Source organism: Drosophila eugracilis, unplaced genomic scaffold (assembly GCF_018153835.1).
Source record: "Drosophila eugracilis isolate 14026-0451.02 unplaced genomic scaffold, ASM1815383v1 contig_2154, whole genome shotgun sequence".
Lineage (NCBI taxonomy): Eukaryota > Metazoa > Arthropoda > Insecta > Diptera > Drosophilidae > Drosophila > Drosophila eugracilis.
Window position 1 is genome coordinate 5,683,910 of NW_024573038.1, and position 17,902 is coordinate 5,701,811.

Genomic DNA, 17,902 nt, shown 5'->3' on the forward strand with positions numbered 1-17,902 from the left:
CAGACATAATTACACAGAGGTAGGCCGCGGTGACCCTGAAAGCAGGAAGTTCACTTTGTGTCATGTGAGACCAGTTGGTGACAGTCAGGAGAAGCAGTTGAAATTGCCGCGTGTCCTGTCCAACGTCATCCTCACAGGACACGGGGCAAATGGACACACACACACTCTTACATATGGCACATTCATTGACACTTATCGCGTGGGTGGCGCGCTTAATTCACATTTTATTTCCAGTGCCCGTGGCTGCGCGCGTAATTGTTGCTTCAAAGTCCTGGCCAGGACACGGATGTAGTCAGTTCGAGTTGGCGCTGCACGGCGGACGTGTGCGCGGTAGATAATCGCGTTTCCTACGTGTGTGTGTCTGTGTGCATGTGTGTGCGTTTGTTCGGTTGGCATTTTTCCACAGCTACCTTTGGCCATGCAGAACGACGAGGAACCATCTGGAGCTGGAGCTCCGGGGCTTGGTGGTAACTCGGACTCCATACAAAGCCCACCGTCCGCGGCTCCCCGGCGACCCAAGCCGGGAATTCTCCGCCTGGACATTGGCAAGCCGCGACGCTCATCAGGTGGTTCCGTCGATTTCCGCTGCGTGGGCAGCAGCAGCAGTAATGGCCACAACAGCAACATGGCCACTGGCGCCAACAGTGAGGTAAGTGAGCATGATTTACGGCCCACCCGGGAGTGCTTACGATTTGGCCTGGTCAACGACAACGTTCTATGGAATGGCTATATCCAAGAAATGTGCACTGGACAGAGGACGGGGCAGGACAGCATATGGCTGCAGCAAGTGCTGCCATTGCCAATAGCCATAAACTCAAATCGCACTTAACTGGCTTTCGCTTTTGGTCAGGTCAAGCAATGCAGTGAGACCCAGTTGGCTGTTAAAATCATTTTTTACACCCGTCAGTAGACTGGTATCTTAGGACTAGAAGGATAAAACAGTAGGGGCCATAAAACGCTATCATAAAAAAAAACAAGTTAAGCCAAAAGTTCAATTCATTCAAAACATGCTCACTTAAAAATCTGTATTAACCGGACTTAAAGTCTGCATTGCTATGGCGTGCTTTGTTATACGATCTGTGAGCAATGTCTGCCAAGCCTTGGTTGTTAGTCGTAAGAATTCCTAATTAACCAAACTTAAATCAAGTGGTTTTCCTAGCTAAACTTCAACTTAATTAGAATAATTTTGCAAATACGCCCAACTAGTTACCCTTAAAATAAGCATGCAAAATCTCAGATCACAGGAGGTTTCTACTTTATGGGTGTTAATAAACAAGTTAAACCACTCGGCAATTCAAGCAGCAGGTAGCTGCAAATCACAAACTTCGAGGGACCCCACTCTGCTGCAGGGCACAAGGGTAACCCAATGTTCATTAGGCCAGACATGCGACAATGGCTAAAACCGAGTGGATGCGGTGGACACACCCTGGACACCCTCGACCACTCGACCGGTGGGTTAAGGGAGAGGGAAGGGGTCAAGTGTGTGGCGTGGAGGCAAACATTTATTTAGTCATAAAGCTGATGCGTAATCTCAACAAGCCAACAAGCCAGGCTAGGCCGAGTAGGTCAGGAGTTTGTCAGTTCGAGTTGGTTTGGTTGCTTCGACTACACACAAAATTCCTCTAACCAAAAATCAGGAGCTCCAAAAAAAATGTCGCAGCAATATGCGGAGCCCCAACAGAGGCACTTCATCACGCGCAGCAGTTATGAGGGTGCCTGGGACAAGGTTGTGAGTGTGATGGACGGATTCGGAAGCTATCGCTATCCTGATGGCAGTGAGTATCGCGGAAGATTCCAGCAGGGACAGTTCCACGGGTTTGGCCATTTGCGACTGGCTCAGCCGTACCGCTTTACGGTCAAAGGTGTATTCGAAAATGGCCGATTGGTGACAGTGGAGGACATGTGGTTCTCCGACGGTCTACATGTTGCAGGCAGGTTTACTGGCACGAAGCTTGACTGTGATGAATGGGACTACCTTACGCCCAGCGATAGACGTTATCACGTCGAGCGTCGTTATGGCCAACAGCCAGTGGGACCCACTGCCTTCATTACGACAAAAATGCTGCCAAGAGAAATCCCCAAGGACTGTTACGATGTCGAGGAGGGTATCTACAACAGTAAGACAAACTGGATGACGGACCGACCTGGTCCATTTCACGGTGCCATGTACGTGGGTTGTCAAAAGGATAAGGATTTCATCAAGCGTCATTGCCGAAAGGCTAGAACCGCTCATATAGATGAACCACCATCTAGTTTTTGTCGCCGCATTATCGCCAACAATTTGGCCACAGAACAGTCCCAGTTACGAAAAACGGACATTTATGCGCCAAATGGCCAGGTGGATAGGGGACGCTACTTCCATAAGCTAACCAAGACGCGTAGCCATTCAAAAGAGCCATTGGAAACGCCTAGGAGGCATCACGTTCCCGCCGATGATCCCGCATGGGAAACTGAAATGTGCGTTCGAGCCTACGCAAAGATGCTACATAAGAAACAGCAGGATCAGAAGGAATACAGGAAGCTTCATCCTTGTGCCAAAATGATGAAGGTAGAAGAACCCCGTGAGTGGACTAGCACCTCGGATGTGCGCAATCCGGAATCGGGAGGTGCCTCCAGCTGCCAGTCGAATAGCTTCGGAGAGGATGAACTACCCCTTAACTTAACAGAAACCTATCGTTCGGCCGTCACCATGATGCAAAAGCGGGCGGCGGACAACGTAAACGTCGTCCAGTCGAATCTTATTCGCCACAATAGTTACTTGGACATGACGCGTTCAATATTTGAGTTATAGATAGACCTGTAGATTGATGTGTTTATGTATGTACATATATGTTTTTAAATTTCAAATTATAGTTAACACCAGTCTCTGGAGTGAATTAAAATTATTTGTAAGATAACAAATAAAATTTTAAAATATATGAACAATTTCAGTAATAGGTAATGTCTAAGCTATGTACTCAGCTGGCAAAGAGATAAGCTTGATGACCACCGATGAGAATTCGGATTCCAGCGCTTTGCAGCGTAGAAATGGGGAGTAGCGAAGCATCTCCGTGTGGGTGGTCCATAAACTCCATAAATTCCCAGTGGCTGTAGTCTAAAAAAGATAAAAAAAAAACAAACGCGTGACTGGGAGTGATCACAGCAGGGTGTTCTTAACTAAGCCTTAGACTATTGAAGCTCTGCTTATGAAATAAATATTATAAATTTGTCACTTACCAAATTTTACTTTATATGTATGTCAGAATATGTATTTCTGAAAAAATCCATGAACACTGCATCCTCGTGGAGTCCAGGTACCAGCAATGTGTTGAGGTTCCATCATATCACTTCCAAACACTTCACTTACAGAATCACACTCATCATAGAATGACTTAACCTGATTTAGGGATGGTCACCAGAGCCCTAGTCGTGTAGTAAAGAGCTAAAGCCAGTTGGGACTTACAGGTACCCCAAAGTGCGATATTGCAGTTAACAGTAAGTTAACATAGCATGGCTATGCCATAACAAGGCCAAAAATGGTAAAAATATAATATAAATATTTTCGTAATAAATTCGGTAAATCCTCATTATTATTCCTTTAAAAATGTAAATTTTTTTGAAAAAAAAAAGTTTGAAACAAATTTGATGTGCAGTTTTAGAGATTTCATACTTTATTCTGCTATTACTTGAGCCTTTAGTTATAGATTCCGGTCCTTTGACGGATCCAATCCAGTGCAGCTGTGACCCTGGCAAAGCCAGCAGGCAATCCCAAGGTGCAACCGTTGGAAGCCACGAAAGCTGAAATCCCCACAACGGTGGATCCTTGCTTGGTGACCAGGGGACTGCCAGCATCTCCAAAGCAAGTGGACCTGCCGTTGGGAGTGCGGGTGCAGAGAATCTGATCAGAAACCGTAGTAGATCCGTAGACAGCCGAGCACTCGTTGTTGGGCATAATCTGGAGATCGACGCACTGCAGTGCATCGGTTAGGCCATTGTTAAAGGTAGTAACTCCCCATCCGCAGACGCTGGCCCACCAGTTTTCGTAAAGCTGGGATCGATCCCTTAGCGATGGCAGAGCAACCCGGTTAACACGGTTGCTAAAGCCAATACGCGGAATACGAACCAGGGCGAGATGCTGATTTCCGGTAACGTACTCGCTGGTGCCCACTGTCACCGTATACTGGGCCTGGCTCAGCCGGGTGGCTCCAAAATAGATGGTTACTCCGGAACTGCCAGTTAAGCATTGAGATGACGTTAGGATCCAAGTATCGCCGATTATTGTTCCACTGCACCAGATGTTGCTCTGCCCAAAGGCCATGCCCACTACATAGGGCGCTTGCCCATCATAGGCTTGATTTCCATTGGTGATAATATGATCAGGATCATCGGGTAGTTTCTTAGCAGTTCCTAAGGAGATGGCAGCCAGGGCCAAGACCACTACCAACAGCTTCATGATTTTTGGAAAGTTTGTTACTTTCTGGTTATTGCTATGTGGTTTATATAGTAATTCCCTCGGGTGGGTAATTAAGCTAAGTTTAGTTGGCCATTTGCATAATTTGTTTTCTTATCTTGAGAGTTGTAATTATTTGGATAAATTTATAAAAAAGTAGTTTGCAACTTGTACTTATCAACCAACAGTTCGTTGAATAATCACTCAACTTTCAAAATTTTTAAAGAATAGGCAATATTTTCATTTCGGTACCCAAAACACTAAAGTTGTAAAAGTGAAAATGGAGCAAAAGATGAAAAGCTCTGCCACCAATCAGGTCGAAATACTAATGAGTGGATCCAAATATATTGGCCCCATGAATGAGTTGGGCATGCAGGACTTGGGTGTCTACTTTTTTCCCGATGGAACTCGCTATACGGGAGAGTTTCTGAATAATCGCTTCCACGGAAGAGGCACCATTCAAATGCCGGATCCTTCTGGCCTTACCTACCAAGTGACGCATAGACACGGTAGACTGACCTCGATTGATGAAATTCACTTCAATGATTCTCTGCCTCTGGAATTTGAGATGAATGATAGTGGCCCGCCACGTTTCGAATCCTGGTTATATTGTACATCGGAGGATCGTCGCTTCTATCAGGAAACCAAAGAGCCCATGGAGGCCGTCGGCCCGAAAAAGTTTAAGAACAAAGACGGACCCAATCCCTTTGCCATGGGTCGTAATGTTTTCGATCTGGGTTTCGGTCAACTGGGCAATCATGGCTTCATGGTAGATAGGAGGCCCAACGGCATGCAGAGTATATATGTGGGATGTCGTGAGGCTCGTCGCTGGACGCGGGAGAACTGTGCCCATGGACCACTGTGGGGACGTCACCACAAGCAGAAGGTGATGGCTCGATTCGCACGTGAGATAATCGAAAATAATCAAGAGAACGCTGGTTGCCGCCGAAAGCAATATATGCCGAAAGCGCACATATGCCGTCGCTCTTGCAGCATGGATAGCTTCGGTTCCGAACGTCTCCACTTGGGCAGCACCACGGACACCATGTCCTCGGAGGTTCAGGCCATGAGGTTGCGTCGCCGTGAGTTCCGCAACAAATGGAGGCGATCGAAGAGCGAGAGCAACGTGTGCCGCATCAACTGATGAATGTGCATCCCTCGATTTTTGTTACTTTCGGTTCTACTTTGTATGTCACTATAAATTAATATATATATTCTGTATAGTTGACCCACATTCCGCGACCAACGCCTTCGGCCATGTTAGGGCCCTAAGATTTATGGCGAAATCGCGAAAACTGCAGTCGAACATGGAAACCCACTTAGGCCTACAAAAAGGAGTGGATATTTATTTTACTAGGTCATCGGGTCCATTGGCGGCATTGAACTTCTTTGGCTCAAGTTTACCTGAACCTGGAACATTCTCAGATTTAGGACTAGGCCACTGGCACAGCGGGTAATGAACCCATAATCGCCAAACATTATGCTACACGTGCGCGGTGGGCGTAGAGATAAATTTGATGTTAATTAAAGCCAGCCGAGAAATCCATTTAATTAAAAGGGACGAAAGTGAAATCAGAGAAAGTGAAAGCGAAACACAAAACACAACGGAGACCGCCAAAACATATACTAGTATTTCAATAGTGGGCGCTCCCCTGAATCACAAAAACACAAATACAGAATAGAAAGCAAAAAAAAAAAAGAAAAAGAGGATAAGACCGGGGAAAACCGTAGAATTTCGCGATTTTCTTTTATCAACCCTTGCATGTTTGATTTTCATTTACATGGCCCGGGCCAAGAATACAAGGTGACTCAATATCAAGCACCGTTACACTAGCATACCCACACACACATTCACACACACACTCATTGAAACGCCCACGACACCATCTAAATGGACATTCGAAGTCCTAGCTGGTTACGCCCGGATACGGCGTTGTTATCACATGCCGCTAGCGATTTTTACACTCATTCGTCTTCGTTCCAACTGGGCGAGGAAGTCAGCCACTCGCCCTGCCATCCCCGCTTCGACCCCTTCAGGCCCATGTCCATGTAAATTCCATGGCGCCGCTCAGAGTGTTTGTGTGGGTTTTGGGCACGTTTTGGCTTTGATAAGTTGCCCATCGGGCGGGGCGGGTGTTTTGTCCCTTCTGTCCGCTTCTTCATTCATATTCATTCATTATTAGAAAAAATTTAACTTTAGCTTGCTGGTTCGCTCGTTCCACCTGTCTGTGTGAGGTCCTTGGCGATAGTGTTGGTCGCTGTCCCCTTTAGGATGATGGTCTTTTGCGCCTTGCTGGCCTGGTCAGCCAGCTAAGCCGTTCAGTCTGCGCACAAGGCTGCTCCAAAGCGCTACGGTGGTTAACTAGCTAAATCAGAAGCACAAATTGCTGACTTAAAAGGATTTACCTGGAGAGCATGAAAAGAGATCTAACTAGAAGTTACCCATAGATTACTTAGAAGTGAAATTCATAAATAAGCAATTAAGAGTGAAAGTTTCTCTACACGCAAAGAACGACGGACGGTGTGATTTGAGTAATTAGCTGTCCCGGAACAGCACTTGAAAATAAGTTGAGCTAAGCTTTCCACCATCAATTCGTAGAACAACTCGGGAGTCACTTCGCCCCATCAATTATCTGTGACCTGGGCACCGCCATGCGACTTGGATAGAGGTGGCTGGCAAATGCAGAGCAGCGCCGATGCCAAGAGGGAATTCTACAAAGGACAGAGAGGCAGAAGGTGAGTGCTCTAGTTGCTGGGATAATGTTAGTCTGTGGACTCTATCTGGCTCTCTGTATTTTTAATTCATATTAAAGAGCTGCATCACAGGAGGACCATAGATCCTACGAACTGAACGGTATGTAATATAAAAAACAATTTATATTTTCTTTATAACTATAAATCAGTTTGTTTTAAATCGAAGTTTGCCCAAATCCAAATTAAACTTGCAGCAAGCATAAAATATAAAATAGCCACCTTAATGTCCTCCTCTATACGCGTACAGATTTTCCATTGCAAAACCAGAGCAGCGACGCCGAAAGCAGCCACCACGAGCCCCAGTTTGGCCAGTATCCACCAGGAATCGGAATCGAGGATGGCGGCGGCTGCGACATTGACGATGAGGAGAGCTACACAATTTCCGTATCGGCAATAATGCAGAGACGTGCCAGTGTGCGCGGCTATCGGGGCAAACGTGGCAGCCGGAGTTCGCGACGAGCATCCAGTCCAATGGATCACGTCCTGGATAGTGTGGAGCGGCGACGCTCCAGTGTCTATACGACAAGTTCAGGCAAGTGCCAGCCCCCATAAGTGTCCAAAACAGATTTCGCTTAGTTAACGAGCAGACGAGATGGAGGCGGTGCCTTGGTATTCGGTTTTCGGTACTCGGTCCTCCAGTGGCTGCTAATCAACGTCTGGGGGCCAGTTTTCTGTAATTTTTCATGCTACGTGCGGCCTGTTTTGATGGCGTGGCGGCATACTGGGCGTATGTGTAATCTGTTTGCTTTGCTTTAACTTTGGCAGTGCCTTTCGTTTCACTTTGCAGAGGAGGGCACCAATCAGGAGTCCACACAAGAGCAAATCTTTGAGAACATCCGCCTGCACAAGGAGGTCATACAGTCGGTGAAGCTACAGCCATGGCCCATCCGCAAGAAGCTCAAGTTGGTTCGGCAGGTGGGTGCTAAAGCCATTATTGGCTTTAAGATGGGCGTGGATTTGGGGAGGATTTGTTTGGATGGGGGATGTTTGGTCCCAAAAACTGGGCGCGTTCATTTTCACGCCGCTTGTCAGGTCGTTGAGAATGTTACGACCTCCCCTCGCCATCCTGACAATCCTCCCGGAACACTCATCAAAAGCTGAGCCAAACTTTTCGATTTCAACACACCGCTCTTTATCTCCCATCTTTCGCTCCACCCTGGCATTTTTAATGATGTTTGGACTTTCGGATCTGGCCGCCCTTGGATGTGTTGACAGGCCAAAACATATGTGGCACGCCACGAAGGCGCGCTCCAGGAGCGATTCGCCATGTCACGCAGCACCAGGGACTTGTGGGCGAGGTTTAAAATTTTAATGGCGGCAGTAAGTGATTTTGTACGCCTTTTTTTTCCACCCCACCCCCCGGCCGGAAACGCCTGCAGAATGCGGAATGCAACGGCGCCCAAGGCGAGCTCAAGGCACCAAGCCATGCAAAAAATATTTATGTTTACACAATTTATGGGCCACTTTCCGGCCCGGGACGGACATTCAATAAATCCGCACTCGCATAATTCACGGAGTTATGTGTGCTTGGTTGCTCTGCATTCTCGCTGGAAAACCAATTAAAATACGAACTTGCAGCCTGCAATTCCTCCGAGACATAAATCCTTTTCCCTTACTGTTATCCTCAGAGATGGCGGCACTGGAAACGAGAGACGACCAGTTTTCTTACCGTCCTCATACCCTGGGAGCTGCGCATCAAGGAAATCGAATCGCACTTCGGCTCCGGCGTAGCCTCCTACTTTACATTTCTGCGCTGGCTTATGTGGGTCAATATCATGATTGCCATTCCGCTGGTCGCCTTTGTCATTGGCCCCGAGGTGAGTGTCCTGAAAAAGTAGCCAATTCGTTTTACACATTCATATTTCCGCTTGGCTTTACTTCAGTACTTTGCCACGAAACACGGCGAAACGGATCCGAGGAAAATGATGTCCGATCCGGAGGCTCGGGTTGCCGGCAACCTTTTTACATTCTGGGAATTCGAGGGATACCTGAAATATTCACCGATGTTTTATGGGTAAGACGATGTGGCTACTTATAAGACGTACTCAGAGACCTAGAAAACCTATATAAAATCTTCAAGATAAGCATTTGGTTATTTTATTTTGGTTATGAATTCAATTAGTCTATTAATTGCTGGCCATATCATCTTATATCATCTCTATTCTCATTGTCTTTCTCCCAGCTACTATTCAAGCACATCCGGCATTAGCACGTCCGGATATAAGCTGCCCTTAGCATATTTCCTTACCGCCGTTCTGGTCTATATCTACAGCTTTGTGGCCACGCTGAGGAAGTGAGTATGAGTGGGGCATAGTGACAAGGGGTCAAGGGAATGTGGGGCCCCAGTGTTGGGTAGGCACTTCATTAAATCCCTGGTCATCGAAGCCGCAAAAAGCAAACTAACTGTCGGAATGCTCGTTAATTAATTAAACAAAACTGAAGCGCTGATTAAATAATACAAATCTTGGGCATAAGGCGTGTTTTTGGGGGTGTCCAGATAAACTTTTCGTGCCCCTTCGAATGGCAAAGGAAAAAGGAGCGCAAAAGCATTGGCCATTATGATTTACGCACGCACACGACCAGACACGTGCAAATGCGGGCGGGGGCGGAGGAAACGGAAATGGCAAAACGCCATTTTGACCGTTGGGCGTCTGACTCGCTTTAATGGCTTTGTCGGCATTATGTTGATTTCGTAATTGAACAAAGTAGCAATGTCAACAGTGAACAGCCGGCACTGACCTTTCCGCCACTTTTACGGAGCACGTGCTCGGCGTGCGTGAATTATTCCAATCTGCAAATGCTATCCGGGATTCAAAACGGGGATTGTCGGGATTTGAGCACAAATTATGTCTTGTTGTTAAACAGAGGCGGAAAATAAGGCTTAAACTTTTTCTCGATCTGTCGACAGGATGGCGGAAAACTCGCGCAACTCGAAACTTTCCTCGAAGGACGACGAATGCGTCTTCTCGTGGAAGCTCTTCACCGGCTGGGACTTTATGATTGGTAAGTGGCCAGGCCAGTTCTCTAACGACACAACTTTTGCATCTCCATCTCCCATAGGACACGCGGAGACGGCCCACAATCGCATCGCATCCGTGGTGGTTGGCTTCAAGGAGGCCCTACTGGAGGAGGCTGAGAAGAAGAAGGATAATCGCAAGTAAGTCGCGGCCAACTGAAGCTATTTACTTACCATAATCGATGCGCCGTGTCCTTTCAGCTGGCGGGTGATACTCCAGAGAATACTGGTCAATATCCTGGTAATGGGACTGCTGGCCTTGTCGGGGGCCACGGTGGTGCTGTTGGTCAATCAGTAAGTGGATTGGGGAAATGGAAAAAGAAAGCTCAAAAAATTCTTATTTACTTTTAATAATAATCATTGATAGTTATCATTGGTTTTCCTTTATTTTTAAAATTGTTTAATTATAAAGTTTCACGTAAAGGAAATTGGAACATACAAGCAGGAATTTTCCTTTTCTTAATGTATTCCTCTCTGTGTAATTCCCTTTATTTACAGCTCTGAGGATTTGGCCAAGCACGACAACTGGCTGAGTCGCAATGCAGTGAACGTGACCATGACTCTGCTCTCCTTTTTCCTGCCCATGATATTCGAGGCTCTGGGCTTGTTTGAGAACTGGCATCCCAGGCAGCAGCTGCGATTGCAATTGGCACGGTAAAAATAAAATGCTAATTGAGATGGAACTGTATATCTAAATAGCTTTTACGTTTCAGAATTATGATCCTGAACATGTTGAATTTGTACTCTCTGATGTTCTCCTTCATCTACAAGATAAACAGCAAAGAGAAACCGCTGCAGATGTTAAAATTGGAGAATGAAACAAATACCATGGAGCTGAAGAATCTGCTAAGTTCGATTGAAGCTCTGCGGGCCATGACCCCCACGACTTCGCTGTATAGTGAGAGTACATCAGATGGCCTTTTTGATGACTCCACCTCAAGTGCATCTTGGGGTGACGATAATGGCAGCTCCTTTTCGACCACAGCTGCTGCCGCTTTAATCTCCACCACATTGCAACGTCTTAAGTGCTACAACAAGACAGTTAAATGCTCAAAACCAGGACGCAACATCATCAGTGCCAAGAACTTGGCTACTACTTTGATGGTTCTCAACCTGACAACGCCAGCCATGGTCCCACCAACATTGCCCACAACATTGCCCACCATACCACCCACGACATTGAGTACTTGGACAACCACAGAGGCAACTACGACGACAACAACATCACCTTGGACCACTTTACCACCCCCGACAACTTTCCCTCCCTCCACAACTTTACCGCCGTCGACAACTTCAACGCTCCCGCCAACAACAACCGAGGCAACCACCACGACTGAAAGAACCTCTACAGGAGCACTAACAACAACCACATTATTAACCACCTCTACCAAAATTGATAACACAACAGCAGCTTCCACTAGCAAGCCATCACCAACTAATAGTGAAATCGCAAACTCAACTATCAATATTGCCACATTGAGCACAGCAGCAACGACTGTTAAGACTACTGCTTCACCTCCCAGTAGCACCATAAAACCCACTACAACCACAACCACCACTGAAAAGTCCCAGACAGATGACAACTTCTTCTACACCACTGGCGATGATGACGGCTCCTACGATTATGGCAGCGATGAACCCATAGCTTCCGCTTCAGATGCAACATCAGATGCACCGGAAAATTATAGCTACTCCGATATTACAGATTACTCGTCGGAACCGCCAGAAATTGATGATTTCGATGATCAGGAAAACACTGATCAGGCAGATGATCCGCTGGCTAAAGTGTTAGAACAAATTGATGAGGAAGAGCCGAAGAATCGCAGTAAGAGGGCATTGAGTGATTCACCTTTCTTTGCCAGCAAATATAGCAGGCGACATCGTAACGATTCCGCAGTCACTGGAGGCCAACTGAGAGAAACCACCGAGGCGGGAAATGCCACACCCAATCGGTGGCCCATCAATTGGCCACCCTTCAGACAAACCACACCGAGCACCACTACAACAAAGAGAACTCCGAGCGGTATTCTTTCAAAAGAGGAATGGGAAAATCTTAAACGCCTTCGATATAGGCAAACCACATCCACAAGTACTACTACAACAACGACTGCAAAGCCTAGAAGAAGATATCGAACCACGACTACAGAGCTGACAAGCACCACCGAGGAGGAATCATCCACAACGGAGAGTTCCACTGAATCGACAAGTCCAGAGAGCAGCACTAACGCGTATGATAGTAGTAGTAGTGGCTTCACAACCACCGAAGAAGATGAGTACACCACCACGGAAGGACCAAAGTCCCCTTATTACGTTGGTATTGTGAATTTCTCTGAGAAGGGGAGTACCACCTATTATGATAGAGACAGCGAGTTTCTGGAGGACTGTGTGATTACCATATGCCCCGAGGGCGACGAAATCTTCGGCAGCACCACTGAAAGTTCGGATAGCACAACCCAGAGTAGCGACTCCAAACAGTTAACCACTGTGAAACTCACTCCGTTGGAGCGAAAGCAAAAGCGTCTGAAGGAAGTGCAGCTGGCGATTAAGCAAATACAAACCAATCTGACTACCATGTGCTGGGAGACATCCTTGGGCCAGGAGCTCTCGAAAGTTATCGTCTTTGACGGGGTGAGTGGGGTTGAGGGTGCTCCTTTTGCCGCAGTTTAAAACCAAATTTATCACCATGAGCTGCTATCAATTTCCCTGGGCTTCCAGCTCGGAAGCTACTGCTTCTGTATCAAAATCTATTTAGCCTTAAATATGATTGAACTCAAAAGGGAGTAACAGTGAGCTGTCTGGGCGTGAAAGCCCGTTTAGCTAAATTGTCCGGAAAATTTAACGCAAAATTTGTCTTCCGCTTCTGCACTTGAGGACTCTTTGTTTTCGTTTATTTTTTTTCCTCCCAGTTCTATCTTTTGGCGGGGTCATGAGAATTTTGAAAATCAAATTTTTTGCACTCGTCTAACAAAACCGAAAATCCACTTGACTTAAAAGGCCAAAAGATTTGAAAAAAAAAGAAAAGGCAAAAATGGAAGCAAAACGAATAGCATTTTATCATAAATAATCGCTCTCGGGAGTCCTTTTCCTCTGATGGGAATCGCAGCTGGTAGCCGGAACAGGAACAGGAACTTGGGGCGCGCTCTTCGATTTCCAGTCAAAAAATTTACATAAGCCATAAGCATGATTGTGAACTTTGGCCCTCGAATGCCAACTTTTATTTGGCCATTTGCCACGTCGAGTGTCGATTGGCATCCCATTGGGCTGTGAACTTTCAGTCTAATCGTAAACAAATTCATGGAATTGCTAAAGTTTTCAAGGTCAGTCAGACACTTTTGGCTATTTCTGAGATAAGGACTCGGTGTACATATCCTGCCAAGTCAATAACCCTATTGGTCGTAGACAAGCTTAGCTCAGACTTTTCAAAGGCATCTCAATCCAGGGATTACTTGCCCTTTTATTTCGTACTTAACATTTGTCCGACATTTGTGTAAACTGAGCGTAGGCCTCCGGTCCAAGCAAAAAAGAGTCCCTGAAAAAATAAAGACATGGGTCTCGAGCCCGATTTGATTATGCTCCCCCGACATGGCGTACATAATCTCTATTAAACGATTTAAGCACATAAATTAGGCAAGTTACGGGCCGGGGCTTAAACGCATTTATGCTTTACGCATAACAAAATGCTGCGGCGATGGGGAATTGAGTTTGGTCATGTGCGGTTTGGGTTTGCAACCTGTATTCCCGTCCGCATCTCCATCTCGTTCGGTTTTCGATTCAAACTTGGGGCACGTGTTCGTGCATGAATTTCGACCACAGAATCGAGAAGGCAAAATGAGCCATAAACTAGAATTGTAGATGGGACAACAACGGAGATGCAACGACACGGGTTACGTGTGGCAACTTTTAAGCGCCACCCAAGTTCATTACAAAGCGCTTATTAAACTCCATGCCATACATTTCTGATCCCTATCTCATCCCAATATAGCTGATGTCCATTGTGGCGCCACTGTGCATTGACTTTCTGCGCGCCCTCTTCGTGCGGTATGTCAATCAAAACTGGTGCTGGGACATGGAGAAGACCTTTCCCCAGGTGAGCCGAGGACCCCATCCGGTTTCGGCTTGTCCGACGTGACTAATGCGAGGCTTTGTCTTTGTTTTTCGTTTTGAACCGCAGTACGGCGACTTCAAGATAGCCGAGAACATCCTGACGTTGATTAATAACCAGGGCCAAGTGTGGATGGGCATATTCTTCTCGCCGGGCCTGGTGCTCATCAACCTGGTCAAATTGATGATCATGATGTACTTCCGTTCTTGGATAGTGCTCACCTGCAATGTGCCGCACGAGGTGGTGTTCAAGTAAGTGGTCTTATCTGGTGATTGGAGCTCGTTGTAATCCGTAATCCATTCAGAGCTTCGAAATCGAACAATTTCTACCTATCGCTGCTGTTGACCATGTTGTTCCTTTGCGTTCTGCCAGTGGGATATGCCATTGTGTGGCTGCGACCCTCCTGGCATTGTGGACCCTTCTCGGAGTACAACAGAATAGCTGAGTTTATCACGAACACCACCAGAAATGCTCTTCCAAAGTAAGTTGTTAGAATAAATGGTAAGGTATGTTATCACGATTGAAACTTTCCAGACAACTCCACGAGCCCCTGGACTATCTAACCTCCTCGAGCACTGTGATTCCATTGCTGCTCCTGCTCATCCTTATTATATATTACCTGGTTTCCCTGACCGGTGCTCTTCGAGAAGCTAATCAGGATTTGCGCACCCAGCTCCAAAAGGAACGCGAGGAGGAGCGCAAGAAGATCTTTAAGGTGCCGGAGGTCAAGCAGGCGGAACCTACTGCCACCACCCTAACAAATCGGTGGCGCAAAGTCCTGGAGGCCAGCTCTCCAGTTACACCTACCCAACCGCCAGATTTCGATACGGAGGAGTACAAAAATCAAGCCCGGAAAGGTAAGCCAAGTGAAGAGAGATTTGAGTTCACAAGTCATTTGTTTCGTTTCCCCCATTCAGAGCTAATCTCACGCATCATGAAGAAGGCGCTGCGCAAGGGCTCTGCCACCTCGGATGAGGACTCGTTTGTGCGGCGGGATGACGATGACACGGACACCGAGCACCAGGATTCTTTGCCTCACGACGAGGAGGCCAAAGACAAGAGGTTCGGCCTGTCGCGATTGCAGCAAATCCGGCGAACCCGCAAACCATCTCTCGTGGACATCGTGCAGATTGCCAAGCAGGAGCGGGCACGGGCAGGATCCATTGTGGCTGGGACTAGCTCTACGGGTACTGGCAATTTTCCGGTAAAGGAGACCCATCCCAAGAGCCGATTCAAAGTCGAGAAACACGAGCGCAAGGACAGAGGAAGCGTGAAAGAGAAAAAGGATACCAAACACAAGCAGCAGCCGCCGCCCAATGAATCGCCCAAGGACAATGAACATGATCCGGATACAAATTCAAGGATTGTCAGCGAACGCCGCGCCAGTTTGCTGAGGCGCCACAAGGCGCAGGGTGGAGAGGAAGATGAAACACCTACCACCCCAGAACCACCGCAAACACCCACCGTGCCAGTTGAGCCTGTGGAACAGACTCCGGAGGAATCCACACCAGAAACTCCTACGCTGGCCAAAAGCAAATTCCACATAGTTGATGAAAAAAAACCGCCGCAGGAGGTCGAAGATAAACCCTTGCCGACAACCAAGGGTAGTAACGGAGGTAGCGGCGGCGGTAGTTTGGGAAAGTTCAAGTTCCGTAAGCACAAATTCAAGTCAAATAATGCGGTTACAAAGCCGGAGCCCGAAGTGTTCAAGTTCGACGAGCGGAGTGTGGAAAAGAACACGGACGTAGCCACTCCTGCTACGGAACAGCACCTGAACAGTGAGCTAGGCGGCGGGGAAGAACAGGAAAAAAGTCTGCCCTCACCTACTCCCAGCCAAGGTCAGGGTCACCATCAGCGGCAATTGTCTGTCCTTTCGCGTCAGGGCCGGAAAAAGATCGGCAACTTGTTGGCCCTGGTTCGCGAGGCAGTGAATCTCAAAAAGGATGATGTCGAGCAACAAGGTTCGGATGAGTCGCCAGGTCCCACGACGCCCACTTATTTAGCCTACACTCCACCACCACCACCATCAGTATTGTCCAGCGTGTCCAGCTCTACAGCTCTGGAAATGCCACCCACTCCAGAACCGGAATCTCCCACGCCCAGTGCACCATTGCATTTTGGCAGTAGCACTTCCTCTCGTCCCCCCACAAAGCCACCAAAGCCTCCAGTTGTTCCCACATCAACCACTGCTCCTACGGCCACGATGGATGATCTAGAGGAACTGGACATGGCCGGTCCAATTACATTCCCCAAACGTAGCGATTCCCATCGACGCCGCACCATGCGCCAGGACTCGCAGAGTTCGATTTGGTCGGATAATATACCCACCATTACGATTAGCACCACCGGCAGCGATGAGTGCATTGTGGATGCAGCTGCACATCAAAATGGACTGCCCGAATCGCGAAGTACTTCCCCGGGGCCAACGGTCAACATCATAAAGATTGACATTGAGAACGAGCAGGAGAAATAATAACCCTGCTGGTTAAGTGCCTTTAACGCCAGATTGTCTTCTTAATTAAAGAAATTAGCATTCTTCCTACTCTACTAACCATTTAGCTTCAATCTTGTTCTTCAGCATTTTGGAAAATGAAATTTCATCTGCTTGTTTATTTCCAAAAGAAATTAAAATAAACCACTCTATATTGCACAGAATTTAAATGGATTTTTACTTAGACCATTTTTTTAACTAACTAAAATAAATATATAAATTGCCTTAAATCATAATACTCAGATATGATACTAAGTTTCTTCAATTTAAAAAACGCGCGCAACTTTAGTGTTGGGTAACGTTTTTGCAAGCAGTGCAAGCAGTTAATTTCAAGTTTCTAAAACGGCCGAACTTTTGTGGCGCCACCCAGATTTAAATTGCATTTCAAAGAATATAAAAAGGTAAGAAAACCAGAACATAGTTTTTAAAAACTCAGATTCTTAACCTTGTAAGCCTTGTCTTCTGCACGTAATCCATATTTTAAGATTTTAAGCCATACAATTCATAAACCAATATGTTCCACAGTTAAAAGTTTCAAGCCGGAAATGTGTGCTTGAGTTTTCGTTGAGTTTACCAAAAAGATTCTGTAGACAACAGTAAATACTTATACAGTTTTTTTTATCAGCATTTACATAAGTTACTATTATTCAGATTTTGTCTGTGTATTTATAGAAAATATTAAATTTGATTTAAATAAAACGATCCAAAGGTTAAAAAACTATCATATTCCAAAATTTCACTGCTCTATTATGGTTTCTTCAATGAAACTGAAAGTGCGCCGGCGTTTGTGGTACATTAACCTTCTTATCAGCAGTGCCAGCGATAACCCGCTAGCTCTAATAACTACAAAGTAAGCCAAAAGTAGAGCAGCTTCCAAAGCATTTATTTCGAGACGAATCTTATGAGACGACTGCTGGTCAAATATTTGCCCGCCCAAATGAGCAATTAATGGAATTCGTACGAAAATATGAGAGAGGCAATTAAGCCGCAATACTTCAATGAGGAAGATCATCGCAACTGGAAAGCTTTGTTTAGTCCAACTCCAAGGCATAAATACTCCAACCAGATCCGTTTGCTCTCTCATAATGTTTCAGATACAACATAAAATAT

The 17,902-nt window shown here is 46.4% G+C and overlaps 4 protein-coding genes across 4 annotated transcripts; 3 read left to right on the top strand and 1 right to left on the bottom strand.

Moving 5' to 3' along the window:
* Nucleotides 1-340: 340 nt before the first annotated feature.
* Nucleotides 341-16,939, top strand: LOC108114624. Its single transcript, XM_017225691.2, has 19 exons — nucleotides 341-649; nucleotides 7,029-7,165; nucleotides 7,243-7,283; nucleotides 7,431-7,715; nucleotides 7,971-8,098; nucleotides 8,399-8,503; nucleotides 8,812-9,000; nucleotides 9,067-9,197; nucleotides 9,366-9,476; nucleotides 10,092-10,186; nucleotides 10,244-10,340; nucleotides 10,401-10,493; nucleotides 10,698-10,853; nucleotides 10,913-12,827; nucleotides 14,182-14,286; nucleotides 14,371-14,552; nucleotides 14,606-14,782; nucleotides 14,836-15,158; nucleotides 15,219-16,939. Exons 1-19 carry the CDS (start codon nucleotides 419-421, stop codon nucleotides 16,772-16,774), a joined length of 6,057 nt encoding a protein of 2,018 aa, XP_017081180.2. The 5' UTR covers nucleotides 341-418; the 3' UTR covers nucleotides 16,775-16,939.
* LOC108114621 lies at nucleotides 1,607-2,883 on the top strand. The gene has a single exon (XM_017225687.1). It carries the CDS (start codon nucleotides 1,652-1,654, stop codon nucleotides 2,789-2,791), a length of 1,140 nt encoding a protein of 379 aa, XP_017081176.1. The 5' UTR covers nucleotides 1,607-1,651; the 3' UTR covers nucleotides 2,792-2,883.
* Nucleotides 3,628-4,436, bottom strand: LOC108114623 (serine protease 1). Its single transcript, XM_017225690.1, has one exon. It carries the CDS (start codon nucleotides 4,430-4,432, stop codon nucleotides 3,674-3,676), a length of 759 nt encoding a protein of 252 aa, XP_017081179.1. The 5' UTR covers nucleotides 4,433-4,436; the 3' UTR covers nucleotides 3,628-3,673.
* LOC108114622 lies at nucleotides 4,650-5,663 on the top strand. The gene has a single exon (XM_017225688.1). It carries the CDS (start codon nucleotides 4,710-4,712, stop codon nucleotides 5,571-5,573), a length of 864 nt encoding a protein of 287 aa, XP_017081177.1. The 5' UTR covers nucleotides 4,650-4,709; the 3' UTR covers nucleotides 5,574-5,663.
* Nucleotides 16,940-17,902: the final 963 nt, after the last annotated feature.

What these genes read in the sequence shown, in the direction of transcription:
- LOC108114624 (XM_017225691.2), top strand. Translation starts at nt 419, where the DNA reads ATGCAGAACGACGAGGAACCATCTGGAGCTGGAGCTCCGGGGCTTGGT. An exon ending in AAAGGACAGAGAGGCAGAAG is followed by an intron (nt 7,166 to 7,242) that starts GTGAGTGCTCTA and finishes TTCATATTAAAG; the next exon opens with AGCTGCATCACAGGAGGACC. An exon ending in TGGAGAAGACCTTTCCCCAG is followed by an intron (nt 14,287 to 14,370) that starts GTGAGCCGAGGA and finishes TTTGAACCGCAG; the next exon opens with TACGGCGACTTCAAGATAGC.
- LOC108114621 (XM_017225687.1), top strand. Translation starts at nt 1,652, where the DNA reads ATGTCGCAGCAATATGCGGAGCCCCAACAGAGGCACTTCATCACGCGC.
- LOC108114623 (XM_017225690.1), bottom strand. Translation starts at nt 4,432, where the DNA reads ATGAAGCTGTTGGTAGTGGTCTTGGCCCTGGCTGCCATCTCCTTAGGA.
- LOC108114622 (XM_017225688.1), top strand. Translation starts at nt 4,710, where the DNA reads ATGGAGCAAAAGATGAAAAGCTCTGCCACCAATCAGGTCGAAATACTA.